Source organism: Lottia gigantea, assembly GCF_000327385.1.
Source record: "Lottia gigantea unplaced genomic scaffold LOTGIsca_25, whole genome shotgun sequence".
Lineage (NCBI taxonomy): Eukaryota > Metazoa > Mollusca > Gastropoda > Lottiidae > Lottia > Lottia gigantea.
The window spans coordinates 41,140-58,644 of NW_008708752.1; the positions used below are offsets into that span (position 1 = coordinate 41,140).

The 17,505-nt window shown below is 33.6% G+C and overlaps 1 protein-coding gene across 1 annotated transcript; it reads right to left on the reverse strand.

Annotated features, from left to right (window-relative positions):
* Positions 1 to 8,398: 8,398 nt before the first annotated feature.
* LOTGIDRAFT_66241 (hypothetical protein) lies at positions 8,399 to 13,104 on the reverse strand (the record flags this gene model as incomplete). Its single annotated transcript, XM_009055531.1, has 5 exons — positions 8,399 to 8,474; positions 8,902 to 8,987; positions 11,086 to 11,225; positions 12,290 to 12,380; positions 13,039 to 13,104. Coding segments are annotated over 5 exons (459 nt in total), but the record flags the coding sequence as incomplete, so codon positions are not given.
* Positions 13,105 to 17,505: the final 4,401 nt, after the last annotated feature.

Consider the following 17,505-nt stretch of genomic DNA (forward strand, 5'->3'; position numbering starts at 1 on the left):
TAGCTCATATTCGATCTTTCATGTAGTTCATATTCGATCTTTCATGTAGCTCATATTCTATCTCTTTCATGTAGCTCATAATCAATCTTTCATGTAGCTCATATTCGATCTCTTTCATGTAGCTCATAATCAATCTTTCATGTAGCTCATATTCGATCTTTCATGTAGTTCATATTCGATCTTTCATGTAGCTCATATTCGATCTCTTTCATGTAGCTCATAACGAATCTTTCATGTAGCTCATAATCAATCTTTCATGTAGCTCATAATCAATCTTTCATGTAGCTCATAATCAATCTCTCGTGCGGCTCTGGACCTACCAGAGTTGAACGTATTAAGGATAGCTGAAATTGTGCTTTCGTTTGTGAAAAGCATCTTTTTAAAGGTAAAAATTCGACGGAAGTGGCTTTATTGTTGAAACCCTTGGAGTATAGATTAACCCATAGTTGGTTAACGTCCGCTTCAGATAACTGATATCGCTGACTAAAAAATAGCCATAGTGTAAACTAAGCGTATATTATTATGTATTTCTCACGATTACGTTTGTACCGAGTAAGCTATTGATTTGAAAGATTTTATTTCAACAGCAACATCACATTGATCGATAGAAATTGTTTACCATGTTTGTTATATAAGTAACACTTATATTGTTTACATAATTACTATGACAACGTCAACCATCTTTTGTTTTATCATCGACAAAAGAATCAGAAATTACAGTTAAATAGGATGAACAACTTTGGAATACCAGTTTTTTTTATAAATTCGTTTTAAAACAATAAAATGACGAAAATAATTACTAAATTTTCACATCTTTAATTGAATTAATGCTCAATATGGCCACCATTTCAACAAAAATCGCCTGAATTCCTTTTTTCATAACAAGATATTGCCTGTCTCGTTTGTTCAGGTGGCATTTTGTTCCATTTCTCTCTAATTCTGTCCCATTGTTATATCCGTCAGAGAGAGAAAACAAGCTCTAAACCAGATCAGGAGTTTGGGGATCACCATTCATCTTTTGTATAAAATACTCAAAATTTCCGAATTTAGAAGACAATTTTTGCATGGAAAAAAATTGTCCTTATTTTGCTATTGTTCAATGAAAACGGAGAAATATAATTTCGGCATTATATTGTTTAGCTAGGAGTTTTAAATAGGCTGGTATTTAAAAATTGTTTAACCAAGAAAGCTGTTATTAGGTGAAAAGACGTCTAATATGCATATAAATATGAGGTTTAAATATTATGATCACAGCTTTGATACTTTATGAAAAATCATAAAATGAAAAGTGTGATCGTTTTTCTGGGCCAACCAAGAAACAAGACGACGCATTGAAACACGTAAGCCACAAGTATAGGCTCACATGTGATTATAAAACTGTGAATAAAAAAGAAACTAAAAATGGAATTTGGATCTTATTTTAATTAGATTTTAAAAGTACCAATCCCTTTAAATTCAAATTGAAAATACAAATTCTGTGGGGCTCCTTTAGATCATATGTTAAGTAAGGATTATATAGGATTAGCCTGGATTTAAATCAATTTTTCTTATTCATGTACAGGCGGGGTCGTGAGAATGGAATGGGTAAATTAAGTAGGGGCAAGATTAATAGTCAAAATATAATATTAAGCTTATAATGACCTAACCCACCCTAATTCAAAGGGAGAAATATGGTGAAGATCTCAAATTGCTTTACACGATTTATATATTTGCTTCCAATTGTAACTTCCCTTTGACTAATCTAAAACGTCAAAATTGAAACCTTTCCTGTCCATCTACGCCAAAGTAAATTATTTGAATATTCGATGATTTCAAGTTGATGTAGGCTCATTACTTACTGTATGTTTTGACAATGAAATTGCTGGTACTTGTAGTAAGCGTGTGTTACCTTGTCTAACAAGCGATCTTTCAAAAGCCTAGATCATAACAAAGGGATCTTCATTTAATTTTTAATACGTTACAACTGCTTAGTCAATATTTTGGTGCATTATTATGTTTAAAGGCATGGTTACAGTAATTTATTGTCTCTAATTTAATCATAAATTGACACATTTTATCTTCAACACACAAATAACTGATATGCACACCGAGGCGTTGATTAGATACACGTAACAACATCAAAAAACACATCAATACAATAAGTTAAAGATATTGTAAAGAGATTTTGTATCGTGACACTGATAACATCAATTTCCACCATTCCTATCTTCAGTCAGACGTCTGTGGTTCCTGCAATTCCATTAAAAGTTTGTGTTTGATGACGTCACTGATCACGAAATTTGCTTTAGACTATCACATTAAGACCCTTGGCGATTAGTGACGTCATCAAACACCTAGTTTTAGTGGAATTGCATGAACCACGATCGTCTGATTGAAAATTAGAATGGTGCCTCGGTTTATTGTCCCATACGAACGACTGGACTCTTCTTCCATTTCAGCCCCTCCGATTTAACACTGGGATTCAGGCCAGAAACACCCCTTTTAAAAACGATATCCTCTGTTAAGAATTTGCAAACTATGACGTCAATGCGTCATACCACAACAATGCAATATAAGTCAACTTACCGAAAGCATGGAATAGAAAGTTCAAAGACACAAATATCATCTGTAAAATCATTATGACTTAACAATAAGAGTGTGTCTACGCCGGAAAACGACAATGAAACTGAGCTATTTTGGTTTATGACAAGCTCTAATTAAGTAGAGAAATGTAAATTTATCTATATCCTTATACATTGTTACATTCACAACGAATTCGGATGTTAACTAATAATACTCATCTCAAGGGTCGCGAGTTGGTTTTTAAATCTAACCTTTGAGATAGCAGTCAAAGCTATTTCAGACTAATATCCATTCCGTTCTAATTACCTCATTATTCCATCTGACAAGTTTGAAATATATTAGGGTCTCGGATGGCAATGAAAATTCGGTGTGCAAGATAACATTAGTGTGTAGTCTCTGACGTCAAGACTTCTATGAGGGACTTTCATCGCAGCTATGCGTAGATAAGGTGGGTCTGGATGATAGAAGCTAATTTATGTGTTTTTCATGTCCTAAAGTGTATTCGAGTCTATAGAAATAACAAACTTTCTCCCAGAGATTGCATCTCAAGTATCATTGTTAAAACCACAACCCTTATCAATAAAAGGATTGAACCATGGTTCACTTTATCCAAACAAAACGACATTTTGCATATATGAAGGGTTGTTGTTACTCATATTATTCAGGAGTAAATAATTAATTGATTAATTTCTTACATTTATTGTCCTCTGACCAAACAAAAGCATTTAAAATAAAACATATATTCTAAGGATTTTTTTCAAAGCTATTTCTAAGTCTTTAGATGAAATTTGAAAGTCTAGATGAAATATTATACTTTCAAAATTCGACTTATTTAGTCAAGGTAGAGAATCAAAGAGGTTGTGAACTACTTCTAGTGTCATTTCCATGTAGGAACCAAACGTAGTTAATTTGAATGCGTCAAACTCTTATACAGAGTTATCTTTCCTTGTAGTCCCTTCAAATTCTGCTACCATTGTAATACACTTTAGGGCAATATTATAATTCAAGTAGTATGTAAGTTGAACTAGTGTATATCACATTTCAAATTTCTTCTCCAAATGAGACTAATGAACATGGGCAATGTTTCGTGAGAGAAGTTTGGCCAGGACATCGGCATTAATCTACACATTTTCCATTTACAATACTTTAGAGATAACATTAATTTATCAACATGTATGTACACACATTACAAATCCAAGCATAAAAGAACATTACACTGTACATGAAAGGGACTTGCAGGCTACGCCATTTTTTGACCAGTCATACTTTAGTCTCAGAAGCCGGAATCTTTTAGCTGAGCTAATCAGTGATAGTTTTTACAGCTCACCATCAAAATTTTAGCCTCCATGTATGCCCAGAATTATTCACGTTTGAATGTTAAAATGACGACCAGCCATTTTAAGATACTCTGTGGTATATTGAAAAGACATATAGAGAAATAGTGAGTAAAATTTCTAGTTTGAAGTATTTTTAAAGGAATTTTGCGATTTTCTTACATTTCTAGTACTTCTGAAGACTATTTACATGTATTCAACACTCAATTAAATTTGCACAACTGTCCCTTTAAAGGGAGATAACAATCAAAATACACACTCATCATTACCAACATTCAAAAATATACCTATCAAGTAGAGAATATAATTGAAGTTTAATAACAATTTTGATTTTAGATTTTAGACATGAATAAAAACAATACTGTATTGTTACTTTCATTAGAAAATTGTATCTATGAATTATTATTTTCTTAGTAATATCAGCTTCGAAATTATATGTATTATAGTCTACGAACTTATTCATGGTCATAGGAATATCAAATTTTCCATTTTATTGAAATATTTACATGAGAATATACTTAAAATTGCCGTAGGTAAAATCATATCCCAAAATATCTGTTCAATTTACCAACAATAGTAATACATATGATCACCTGGTGGAGACATTACTGAAAAATACCATCATAAAATTCAATTTCAACTATACCTATTACATATTAGACCGCAACACCTGTCTCTATTTCAGCTTCTTGTTTCAAACTTACATTACATACATTCATGACATTGATTAAAATACATATATCGTATATTCCCTGTTTCTTGACAATTGTATTATGCTTTGAAAACGTAATGTTTTGCATCTTCTATTGAAACTCATATTTAAACTAACTAAGAGAGCTCAGTTTAAGCTATCCCTTACTTTATGTATTTCATCCTGTTATCATTAGCATTTCAACAAAAGACATAATAATATCGAACCGAATAACCGAACATAAAGGAAACTTAAAATTACCTAGATATGACTACAGTTCAATGTGAAAGACATCCATTTTTACAAATCCACTTAAATCAATTCATACCCTTAACAACTGATACTGTTAATGTTAAAACAGAGGTCCATGAGAAGGCATCACTGGATGATGTTAGTTTATGAAGTGTGGTTCCAGCTTGAATAAATAGAAAGGAGGGGGTGCAACTCCTGTAATGAAAGTAGTATTTTACAGATTCTTAGGCTTTCTTTGGGTTGTATTTGAAGCTGAAAGACAACTTAAAAATGAAGCCATTGGGGCAAAAATGATGAATATTGGACTGTATTTGACAAAGTTAAAAAGGTCAACCACAGGTTTTTAAGTTTTAAATAGATAAATTAATAGTCATCATATTACACCATACTAAATGGTACATGTATCGTACATGGCCCGCTTCCATTTGTCTTGTCACATGATAAACCAGCGTGTATTTCCCCATAACGATAACAAGATCCACATTCATTCCTTAAATATATCAAAATCTATTTATTTAATAGAAACTGTGTTGAATCTCATAAGTATAAAAAAAATTTCTAAAGATGTAATAATTATTATTAAGTAATAAAATACAATCTATTTATTTTACAACAAATTGTTGTATGAGTATTAAAAATAGTACCTTTCCATTGACGATTCTATACTAATTGAATAGTTTCCATACGGAACACTGCAGTTCTGACATGTGTAAGCTATAACTCAGCTCCACTAGCTATCCTGGTATTCAGATCAATTGGTGATATTCGTTTTCTATTTCTGACAGGTTGCAAAGGTTACATTTTCTATCTTTTCTTTCAATCTTTTTAAATCTTCCAGTTTCAATATTTAAATTATGTGCTAATAATCTTAATTTAGCAATATGTTGAATGTATCTGTACTTGATTGGTTTATTTAAATAAAATTGAAGATCGAAATTTGAGATAAGATGTTGATATATCAGTCCTTTTGGGGAAATACAAATATTTTCAAAACAAGATTGTTTAAAAACATCAAGTAAAGCTATTTTGACTTTTGGGACATTTTGACTTGGGGCCATTTTTACTATAACCCAACAAAAGTTACCCCCCTTAGTTTGGGAGAAATTATTGTGTCAATTAGAAAATACTTCGACCTTGACAATGACCTAAATAAAGGTAATTCAGTGGAGAAATGTAACTAATGTTAACGAGATATGTCATCTAATGCTTATGGGCGATGTGTCAGATTGTAAAATTAATTGTGCATAAGAGGTTATATATATTTTGTATAAGAGGTTTCTTGTATTTTGTCTTTTGCATTAGACGTATGAGGTGTTTGGTATTGCATCGTGTTACATTTGTGTTTTGAATTAGACATTTCTACACAGCAGTAGGTTTTTCCCCCCTGCCATACATTTTGTGTTGAAAAGATCTTTCATTTCATATGCGGAAACCATAGCTTGGAACAAGCTTTAACCCTTATTTAGTGGTACCTTTGTCATTACATCAGTTATCATGGGCGCGATCCTTCAGTAATTCGTTGAACGAATATTAATGACTTTTTTCGGTTCTATGCCGTTTATTGTAGTTATAAAGTGTGTCAAATTCAGACGTACTCTTACAAGTTTTACGCGGCGTGAAACCGCTACGCAAATCGCCAGATCACCCCCCACTCCTTCCGCTATGCGCATTCGTTGCCTTGATGACCCGCCCCCAACCTCGATTGGATGTTTGCCCTTCTTCAAGAAGTACAGAACGGATTACGGTCATGTATTCAAGAAGAATTCAATTTTCTGGATAAGAAAAGAATAAAAGAGTTTTTATGGTATGAATTAGGAATAGATTTTTATTAGAATAACATCGATAACAGTTTTAGTTACATCCAAAAAATTATAAATTTAGATTTTACAGAATTGCAGATTACAGAATCTGGATTTTCGACAACTGCAACTAGCAACTGCTGGCATCTGCGAGAATTTTGCTAAACATCTAACGAGATGCTGTGCATCGCCAGGTGACCTGAACCCCAATCCCTTTTAAATCAGATGCACGTGGATGAAAATCGCCTCCAATATTATTCAGAAAGATTCGGCACTAAAAAGCCAGTTTTTTTGTATTTAAAAGAGTACAATTTTGATATGATCATCAGAAGCAAATTTACGTGAAAAGGTATCCATAAACACACGTAGAAAAGCTACTTAAAAATAACAAAATTGCCGTCGAGTTGAGCCAACCACCGGATACAAAGTGAACTTTAGTGTTTGATGTTTGTTTGCCTGATTGTAAGAACCAAGATAGAAACTAAATTAGGTCAAATGATTCAGATTGCACGTGCATCTTAGACACTAGAAAATTGATAGATTGAGAGATCTCTATGTTAAACGTTTAGAATGTAAATTGGTAGGTTAACATATATTCAATAGAATAAAGAGTGGTAGAATAATATCAGTAGGATGACTGGGGCTGTTATATACCATAGCATGTTGGTTCTTCCTTCTCTACGCTTCTATAATCAGCAACTGGAAATGAAAAAAGGTCAGAGTTATAGTAATGCGAACATATGGAAAAGTGATGTGTTTATAATCTACACGTAAATTGTATTTCGTAGTTTTCAATAGCGTGCATGCAAAGTATCGTGTTCACTTAGAAATATGAATAATATTCTATTGATTGCTACCAAACAGGTCTAGGAATGAAAAACCCCAATTCACGAAAATCAAGTAAAAAGGATTGCATGACGTACCTGGACACATTTTACATCTGTGAGGACAATATACACCAAGATTTTCACAATCAAAAACCTTGTCAGTACAATATGGAGCAATTTCTTTAACATTACAATCAACTGAAACGGTACAGTTAAAAGGGTAAAGCCGTTTTTATCTTTATTTGCATCATCTCAATTTCAAGCATACGTAACAAGTTCCTTCACTTTCAGCCCATTATATACATTGGCAAATAATACAATAATTGTAAATTTAAACGATTTTATGAAATCGCCGGAGTATACTACGCCGGATAGATATAGACAATGGAACGATTTTGGCGGAAATTTCAGATTTAATGTCTATAAAGTCAATTGGATAGCAGAAATTGAGCAATGATCATCGAAATCCTTCTGTGTCCAGAAGGAATAATGCACGTTAAAAAAGAAACCTACGTTTGCAGCTGTGTGTAACAAAGGCCTGTTGGTTTAAACAGTCACATTTACACTCTGAAACAGACATTTTGGTTCCGTGCCAGCATGTATTGTCACAAACTGAAATAACAATAATAATAATAATAATAATAATAATACAACATGTAAAATAAAAAAAAATAAAAATTGTGATAACTCTTAAACCTTTTCATCGTATTTCATCAAAAACAAAACGTCTTTATCAATAAATAACTAGATCGAACGATGAAATGATTTTTTTTAAGTAAAATTTCTCACAAATAAGGTTACAATACAGCCATACTTTTTGGGGTTACAGGGGTTAGAAAAAAGAAAAATAACGTTTTGGGGATGTGAGGGTCATAGGATTGCAAACAGCGAAATTGGAAATCACACTAACTTACCACATAATTTGCCAGTTGAATCACAATTATCAGGACAATCTGCGCATGGTTCTCCTAGTTCATAAGGTGTGTTAGTTTTACCTCTTTCATTACCACTACAATATAGATACATGTATATAAAAACATACAGGGCCTAACGCTTATATTTTGACAGCCATTTTCATAAAACCTCTGGACACCAAAAATTTTAAAAAGTGATTGTAAAGAGGTTTTCTATTCCTTATGATGCAATCGTTTATATACGCTTAACTCATCTAATCCAGCTGAATCTAAGCCATCCGCATCACTTTCCAAAATGAAAATCGGATGTATTTTATAGTCAATCTACAGCTAAATAACAGTAAATCAACATTCTCTCGGCAAATAACTACCGATGACGTGTGGCGTTTTTTTTTTCATTTAATTCCGGGAAACTGTATTTAAGATAATCATTCTGAAAAGATATAGATAGCCACTACTGAGCTATATATCAGTTGTAAAAGCTAATAATAAAACGGTTATATTCCTCTAAGAACAACTTACGCAGGAGCATAATTACAAACATGATAATTGGTTGTTCCACATTTAGCATAGCCACATCCGACCAAATTAGTCTCCCACCAGTTTATCTGCAAAAACAACAATTTATCTGAATATATTGAAAACAAATTTTTTACTTCGGTACACTATGTATTTTGTATGATGCTATTGAAACTTACAACCATAGTTGGTTGAATGGATGTAGTGGCAAAGGTCAAAGCTGTAACTGGTATAGGCACTGTCTGTATTATGGAAGTTGAAATCACTGCCAATTGTACTGTTGGTAAGATTGTCAAATCTGTTGCTGGAACAGATGAAATTGCCAAGTGAATAGTCGCTGATGCTTGAGCAGAAAAATTGGATGAATCAGTCAAAGTTGTCGTTGGAACTGATAAAGATAAAAACACTGCTACAGAACTGGAGCCAGTAGACATCTCCTCTAAATCCAAGTTTGCTTCTAACAACTGCTTCATTTCAGTCTTTGAATGGCATTCAGCAATTGTGAGTACGATATATAGACACAGCTTTATGGAACAACAATCACTGGTTAAAGTTTTATGCAACGTTTCGACGTGTTTCCCCCGTCGTCCTCAGGCACATAATGAGAAGAAGTGATGGGCAAACTATATTTACATTAATGCTTATTATTAAGAACACACAAGAGATAAATGGTTTATTGATACATCACATTAAATTTTAACAGGTACAATAAGAGGTACATAATTCTTAAAATAACATACAGGCTGATTAAGTAAAATAATTGAAGTAAAGTAAATGAATTAAAAAAGTTTAATTGAAGATTAAATAAACAACTATTGCTGGTATTGGAGTCTTTGAATGAATCGCATGCATATGATAAACTTATCAACTTGTAAATATTCATATTCAAACAATTTCCAACTTTAAGCATAGTTAGTTATATGAACAATGTAATTTCTATTAATAAAAGACTCCAATACCAGCAATAGTTGTTTATTTAATCTTCAATTAATCTTCTTTAATTCATTTACTTTACTTCAAATTTAATGTAATGTATCAATAAACCATTTATCTCTTGTGTGTTCTTAATAATAAGCATTAATGTAAATATAGTTTGCCCATCACTTCTTCTCATTATGTGCCTGAGGACGACCGGGGAAACACGTCGAAACGTTGCATAAAACTTTAACCAGTGATTGTTGTTCCATAAAGCTGTGTCTATATATAATGCTTCATTTCAGCCCTTGAAAATGAATTCGGAACCAAAATTCTTAGCTTAGAAAGTTCAAAGCGTATTTTCTCTGATGTCCAATATCGTAGAGGATCTGTGTTTCGTTTTGGTCTGGAACTCATACTGAATAATAAAATGACCAATACTGCAGTCCTAAAATTCTATCGTGCAGGAGAAGAAAAAATGAGAAGTTCTATATCAAAGTTGGTAGAACGGGCCAACTCGAGCCAGAAGGTTAGTAGAAGCGATTAAACACCAAAGTTACTGCTTAAAAGATCTACAACCTCCAAAAATACTTTCAGAGTTCAGAGATTCTCCACCCAATTGTCGAAGTAGTGAAATTAAAGGCGAATCCCACTGCTTGGATAGAGTTCAAGATGTCAACTGACTATATTCGCCTATCACGTGACTTATCAGCGCGTACTCAGAAAGAAAGCAGACGACAGTCAACAGAATTCTATTGTTATAAACTAAGCCTATCTTCATATCCTTCAATATAATTAAGAACGACATTTTGCAGGATTCTAACAGTTCGTCCAATCAAACACCATCCACTGAAACTATTTTTTGACTTAATCCAATTGTGATGCTCAACCGTCAAGACTATGAAGCAGGCATTTTATACCAATAATATCAGTAACCCATAAAAACTTTATCGCTCTCTTCTATTTTGTGTTATTTTTCGATATTTCTTTGTCTGCTTCAAAGAAAATAAAAGTTTCAATAAGACGAATGACACTTCCTAAACTTTTGACATAAATGACAAACTTAATTTGTATCATCCTTCTTTTGATAAAGGCCAAGATGACTTTCAGGTATAGATGGAAGGGTATGAGAGTTGATGCAAGATTTACTTTGCATTTGCATTGTATATTTTGCTAACCTTGAGCGTGAAAATAACTACTTACTACGGAAACAAAATAAGGTTAACCCTAACCCTACCTAACCCAGTGTTAAGGATGACTTGAATTTCTTACCTGTGTATAATGGCCAGTTTTCTGAAAAACGTTGTCATCTGCACCGTATGTAAAATCTTCTTTTTCATCATGCCACAGATTTATAGCAGCCTCGAAACTTCCTGTACCAGTCGCTGTACTCTGACCAACGGCGTATCGTCCTAAAATATAAATGATTTTTATACGCCCACACGTAAGATGGGCGTATATTGTAATCACCCCGTCGGTCCGTCCGTCCGTTCACATTTGGCTCGTGCTCACTCTACAGGCTACAGTTCTTTATGGATTCTTTTGATTTTTATTTTGTGTGTCAATGTCATTATGAAGATGATCCCTATTGATTTTCATGATGATCTATCGATTTTCATGATGATCGGATAATTTTTCACCGAAATATCGTGTCTGACTTGACGTTTTACTCTATTAGCTATATTGTGCAACTCGTGCTCACTCTACAGGCTACAATTCTTTACAGATTCTTTTGATTTTTATTTTGTATGTCAATGTCATTATGAAGATGATCCCTATCGATTTTCGCGATGATCGGATAATATTTCACCGAAATATCTTGTCTGACTTGACGTTTCACTCTATTAGCTATATTATGCAACCCTGTAATCACTAAAGACTGTTTAATCATTTCTGACAGCTGCCAGTGGGCGTATGTTACCTTGCCTGGCTAGCTATCTTTATACATTCAGTTTGATAGTCGTTTGCATCATCGATTGGTGTTTCTATAGAAAAGGGAGGCTGGAAGGAAAGGTTTCCAATTGAATTAAATTCTAAAATTATTGTAGCTATGAGCCCCCTTTGACATCTCGATCCCTCTACCTAATGATTCAGAGAAACGTCACTGGAGTCATCCCATCGGATCGCGGATTAATGAATTATCTAAAACTAGTAAATTTAAGGGAATAGTCCTAAAAACAGATTGCTTAGGCCAGATAAAAAGGGGCAACTGGCAGTAATTGACATTTCTAGTCATTGATGTACTCCGTTCGACTTAATCCAATGATTGATCAGATTTTCCCAGATGCCGGCAGTTGCTTATCATTGTTGAAAATAAAAAAAAATATTTGGAGCGAACTCCATAGAATCCACAAACATCTTCTATCCTGTTTCATTCATTTTCGAATTCCATCATGGTTTCACTATTTATTATTCAGTTGTGTGTTTTTTCCACAGATGGTAGATAATAAGAGTTTAAAAAAAAGACAATGATTACCTGGAATTTTTCTGGCAACCGGAGAATCATGGTGAAAATCACAGTTTTCAGCCCATTTCTGTGCTATATTGGCAATTTCATTATTCCATTTCTAAAAATTGAACAGATCTTTTCAACAAAATCTGATCAGTAAATATAGACCTATAGATCTATTCCAAAACAATGTTCAACGACTATTGAACCCTCATCTTCACAATGTTCAGCTATTACGAACCCACCTTGCACCGAAACCGCAATAGCCATATTTCTTGTGTCACGGAATGCAGCGGTTTGGACGTACACTAGCGAATACAGCTTATGAGAGCCTTCGACAGAATAACTGTAAACAATATGCCATATTGTTTACAAACTTACAATTCAATCAAATGGCTACATTTACAAATGTTTGTGACACTAGAGAGGTAGTTATCAGTCAAGGTTTAAGACGAATTCGTAATTTCTTGACATTGTGAAGATAACGTCATAGAATGCAGCGATTTGATTGGATTGTACACTAGCGTATACAGCTAATCAGAGCCCTCACAGACTTTCTGTTGAAGCCTCTGATTGGCTGTATTAACTTGCGTACAATGCAATCAAATGCATTTGCAAACAAAAGAAAGTCAAAGGTGAAGTTTGTAATGTCTTGACATTGTGAAGATGATGAATCCCCATATAAGATTTCTTGAAAACAAAGTAGACTTTAACATAACATGTACGTATTGAAATCTCTCTCAAACGAAGTCGAAGATAATTGTCTTTCCTCTTACCATTTTTAACATGTTGCTAGCAGTAGGTTTTACTTCGGCTCTAAACTTGTTGTGTAAGTTAACAATCATTGTCTTGTCGGCCTCCGTTACACCTAAACATAAATTGATATCACCAAATTCTATATCTTGTATATACAGAAGATTGGGGTTGTTTCTAGATTTCTAAATCCCTGATGTAGATCAGAGCAGCTGATATGAGAAAAGGATATGGTCGTTCAGAAGAATTTCCCTGATTGCATACTGCATGGTGTTGTTCATTTAAGGTAAACAAAACATCAAATCAGAATCACAAAAGTAGGACGTTAATTTCAGCTTGTTTAAGCCTGGTTCACTTAGTTTAGCCAGGGCTTCTGTCTCTATAGACTTTTACAAAAGAAATAAACCTACAGCTCGGACAGAATTCTTTCCCTTTATAAGCTGTATCTTCTGTCTAATTGGACATTTGTGCTGGCCTCAGTTTTTGTCAAGGCATAAAAGCAGAAATTTGTTTTTCCGCGATAAAGATACAAACCCTAGGCTGAAGAACATAATATTTGGAATCCATCATCAAGTGCTCACCTGATTCTGTAACTTGGTCTGATTTCTTTAAACATATTGTATGGCTATCAACTAAATCATAACTAGACTGAAAAGGAAATTTAAAGGAAAAGCAAGTTTACATCGTCAGATTAAATAAAATAGAATAGTATCAATCTTAGCCCAAGTTATTAAAAAAAAGACTATTTACATATTTTCAAGACCTAAATCAACCTCCCCTCCCAGTTTTATTATTGTAGACAATAATTCTTTGTGTGTTTCTTTATTTGGGAATGTCTAAAAGCAATATATAAATTATACTTACTGCTCTTTTCTGTCTCAGTAGACTCCCAAAGTTTTCATTTCCATCCAATTGCACTGCACCGAAAATACCTGAAATGTAAAACAATTAAGTTCCATTTAATCATTGTAACTGGGGCTGCAACTCATACTATCTTCAGTGTACACTCTGAAGTCTGAAGAAGGATGTTATCTGATCTGAGATGTAAGGACAATGTTGTCTTATCAAGATGAGTGGAGGATGTTATATGATCTTATATGGAAGACGGGTGTTATCTGAAAAGGGAAGAGAATGATATCTGATCTGAGATGTAAGAAGGATGTTATCTGATCTGATATGAGATGGAAGGACAATTTTGTCTTATATAAGATGGAAGGATAATGTTATCCGAGCTAAAATGAGTGGAGGATGTTATATAAATTGCATTCCATTATTCTTTGTTGTCAGACTGCTAGAATTAAGCTATCGATCAGCGTCTATGCAGAAACAAAAACATATTTTTTTATAATGCAAAAACTAATTGATAGTTGTCATTGGGAATAAAATATCGCCAAAATCAATGGTAAATAATACATCATACGCAATAAACCCTTGGATTATTTCCTTTTTTCAGACTGTCACTGATTTGAGGACATACAACCTGTAATTCAATGGCGTTTCTATGAGACATTAGGTGACGGGGATCGATCAGGGGTCACAAATCTTTCTAGAGGAGGTGGGTGAGGCATTCTTTCACTTCGCGAAATGATAAAAAAAAATTGAAAGTAGGGGGGAGAGGGAGGGGGCATAGCCGGTCCAGCCGCCTGCGCCCCCCGTAAAACGCCAGTACTGAATTAATGTTGTACTGGTGGAATCACAGGGATTAACCTTTATTTTCGTGCACAAAATCGGTCGAGAGAATTTTAAGACTATAAAGTAATCCATAGACTAATCTGCAAACTAATCGGTAGACATTAAGCAATTTTGATGGCTTACATTAAATGCTCAAAAGAAGTGTATTTCTGACTCAAGATAGTTCGTTCAATTCTGTAAAGGTCATGGTTTGCTATTTGAGGGAGTTGATTTGATTTTTAATATATGTAAATAGTCTTCAGAAGTACTAGAACTGCACAAAAATCAGATAATCCATTCAAACAGGCGACCTCAAACTAGATATATTACTTTCTTTTTCTATATGTGGCAGACGAGAAAAGGCGAGTCGTCATTTTAACTTTCAAACGCGGATAAATATGGACACACATAGATATGAAGGCTCAAATTTCGAAGGTGGTCTGTGAACACTTTTATTGAATAGATTAGCTGAACAAATTCCCATTTAAGAAACTAAGGTACGATTGGTCCAACGGGTGATGAACCTTTAACATCTAAAATGAAACTGAGAGAACGAAAATTGGTCAACATATGCCAAAACTAAATGTGTCTTAATTATTACCAGCTCTTTCAATAGTCTTCAACATTAACTCACTTATGTCTAGATTTGAAACTGAGGAGGTCCGTTTCGAAAAACACTTCGATCTTGATTAGTATCATAAAAGTCTAATGTGTTTTTGTCGCATATATAGAATAAAGCTAAAAGTTATGAAAGTTGGCAAATTCACATCATGTTATTCACAAATTGATTTCAGAAGCAAATTGCCTAGCTACTCTCTGGAACTACGATGCTCTGCTATAGACAAACAGCATATGTTTTATTTGCCTTGTTTGTGACGGGAATTTATACATCAAAAGACAAAATGATTGATGATATCTGCCTATTTTAAGTAAATCAAAATGATTTATATTTTATTTGAACTCAACAAGCTTCAATGGTTTTCTATATATCGATAATCATTTATAACATATTTATGACGTAACATTTAAGGTTTTCTACTACATGTAGTGTTTGTGTATCGGAACATTTACAGCTTCTATTTGACCATTCCCACCTACTGTCTGACGCCAGTGATTCCTATATTCCACCAAAACAGATTATGACGCCATGGCCATTTAAAAAGATACTACCTCTTAGAATTTAAAGTATCAAATTTGGTCAACAAGTGTATATGTTCATCAGTTGGACTTACCAGGTACCATGATTAAAGAATAGAATCTCTATATAAGACGATATATCTATTAAACTAAATTATTATTGAAACACGCTTCTATTATCTAAACATTTAAATTATTCTTAAAAGTTAAGCACCACAAACGTTGTTGTTTTTTATGTCCTACTGATCTGCAACTAATTGGGCTAATAAGGATGGACAACGTCATGCTGTGTGCAATGGGGGAATTTTGTAGGAACAGCGGTATTACCCTGCTCTTTTTCGATTTCCAACTGTCGAAAATGAACAGCCGGTTTCCCAGATTAGTAAATGGACAGCTCGGGTGGCCCCTGTCACTGAAGTCCTCGCTAAACCACTGCACATGGTTTTTTGTCCGATCCGACCAGTATCACTGACAGGAGGAAACTGAATGAAAATTCCAAAGGTATTATCTCGACCTGGACCTTCGGGTTAGCGAGCAAGCGTCTAGCTCACTCAACCATCGTGGTTCCAATCGGAATGATGCATACAGAAATTTTCAGATACACCAAAAGACAGAATTATAATTGATTTGAATATGGAAATCTTTGACATAAATTAATCTTATCTATTTTAACAGTGAAAAACCTTATTACTATCGTTATAACACATACTGTATACATATCTCTCTCTATTGCCATTCTAGGAAAACATATTACATATTGTATAAGTTTATTCCTATATCGCTTACTACTCTTTGACGTCACTAATCCTAAATTCTGAGGTGTAACATAGCTATGGTTGTGAAGAAGGGTACGATATATTAATTTTTCTGATGAAATGTTTCAATTTGGCGGTTTTTTTTTCGTGTATAGTTAGTCTATTTAGCTGTATTCGTTGTTTATCTCTTAAACTATTAAAGGAAGAGCTTAATTTCAGCTTTTTGTGACACTTTTGTAAAATCAGAAATGGGACGCATAATGGGACTGCAATTGACTAAAAACATACGGATGGAAGTGATGTCATTATATCGTCCGATAGTTCGTATCATTTTCATGTTTAGAAGTCATAATATGGGTAATGTCTGTGCGAGAGAATTTCATAATAAATAAATGGCGATAAACAGATTCTCGTTTTTTATTTCAAGACAGACGAACCGTGCGTGCTAATTTCATTCTCAAAAATACTACGGATAGTAGAAATTGAGCCGAAAAAGACATTATCTTGTCGACTGTATTACTCACACATGGGTTAGTTTTAAAATGCGTTCTGAATAAATTTAATCCCAAAGTAACTAATTAAGATTAATCAAGCTTACGAAATTTAAGATTGTTATCTACTTGGTGATTAGGTGCATCAAAAAGGGCATTTTTGTTTAGGGAGGGAATTCTGGGGATATAAGTACAACGAAATATGATTTACCCAAAATTTATGGTAACTGAATTATTATGCTATTGTTTCGACATTATTGCCAAAACATATTCGTATTATGCATGTGATAACCTTCACAACGACTTTGAAATATGAAAAAATCGTACTTTTATTTTTGGATTTTTTTATTCATTTACTTCTATCCATCTAAAAAAGACACATCAAAATTATTAACCAAAGAATACCGTTATATCAAAGCAGTCATGTCTTCTACAT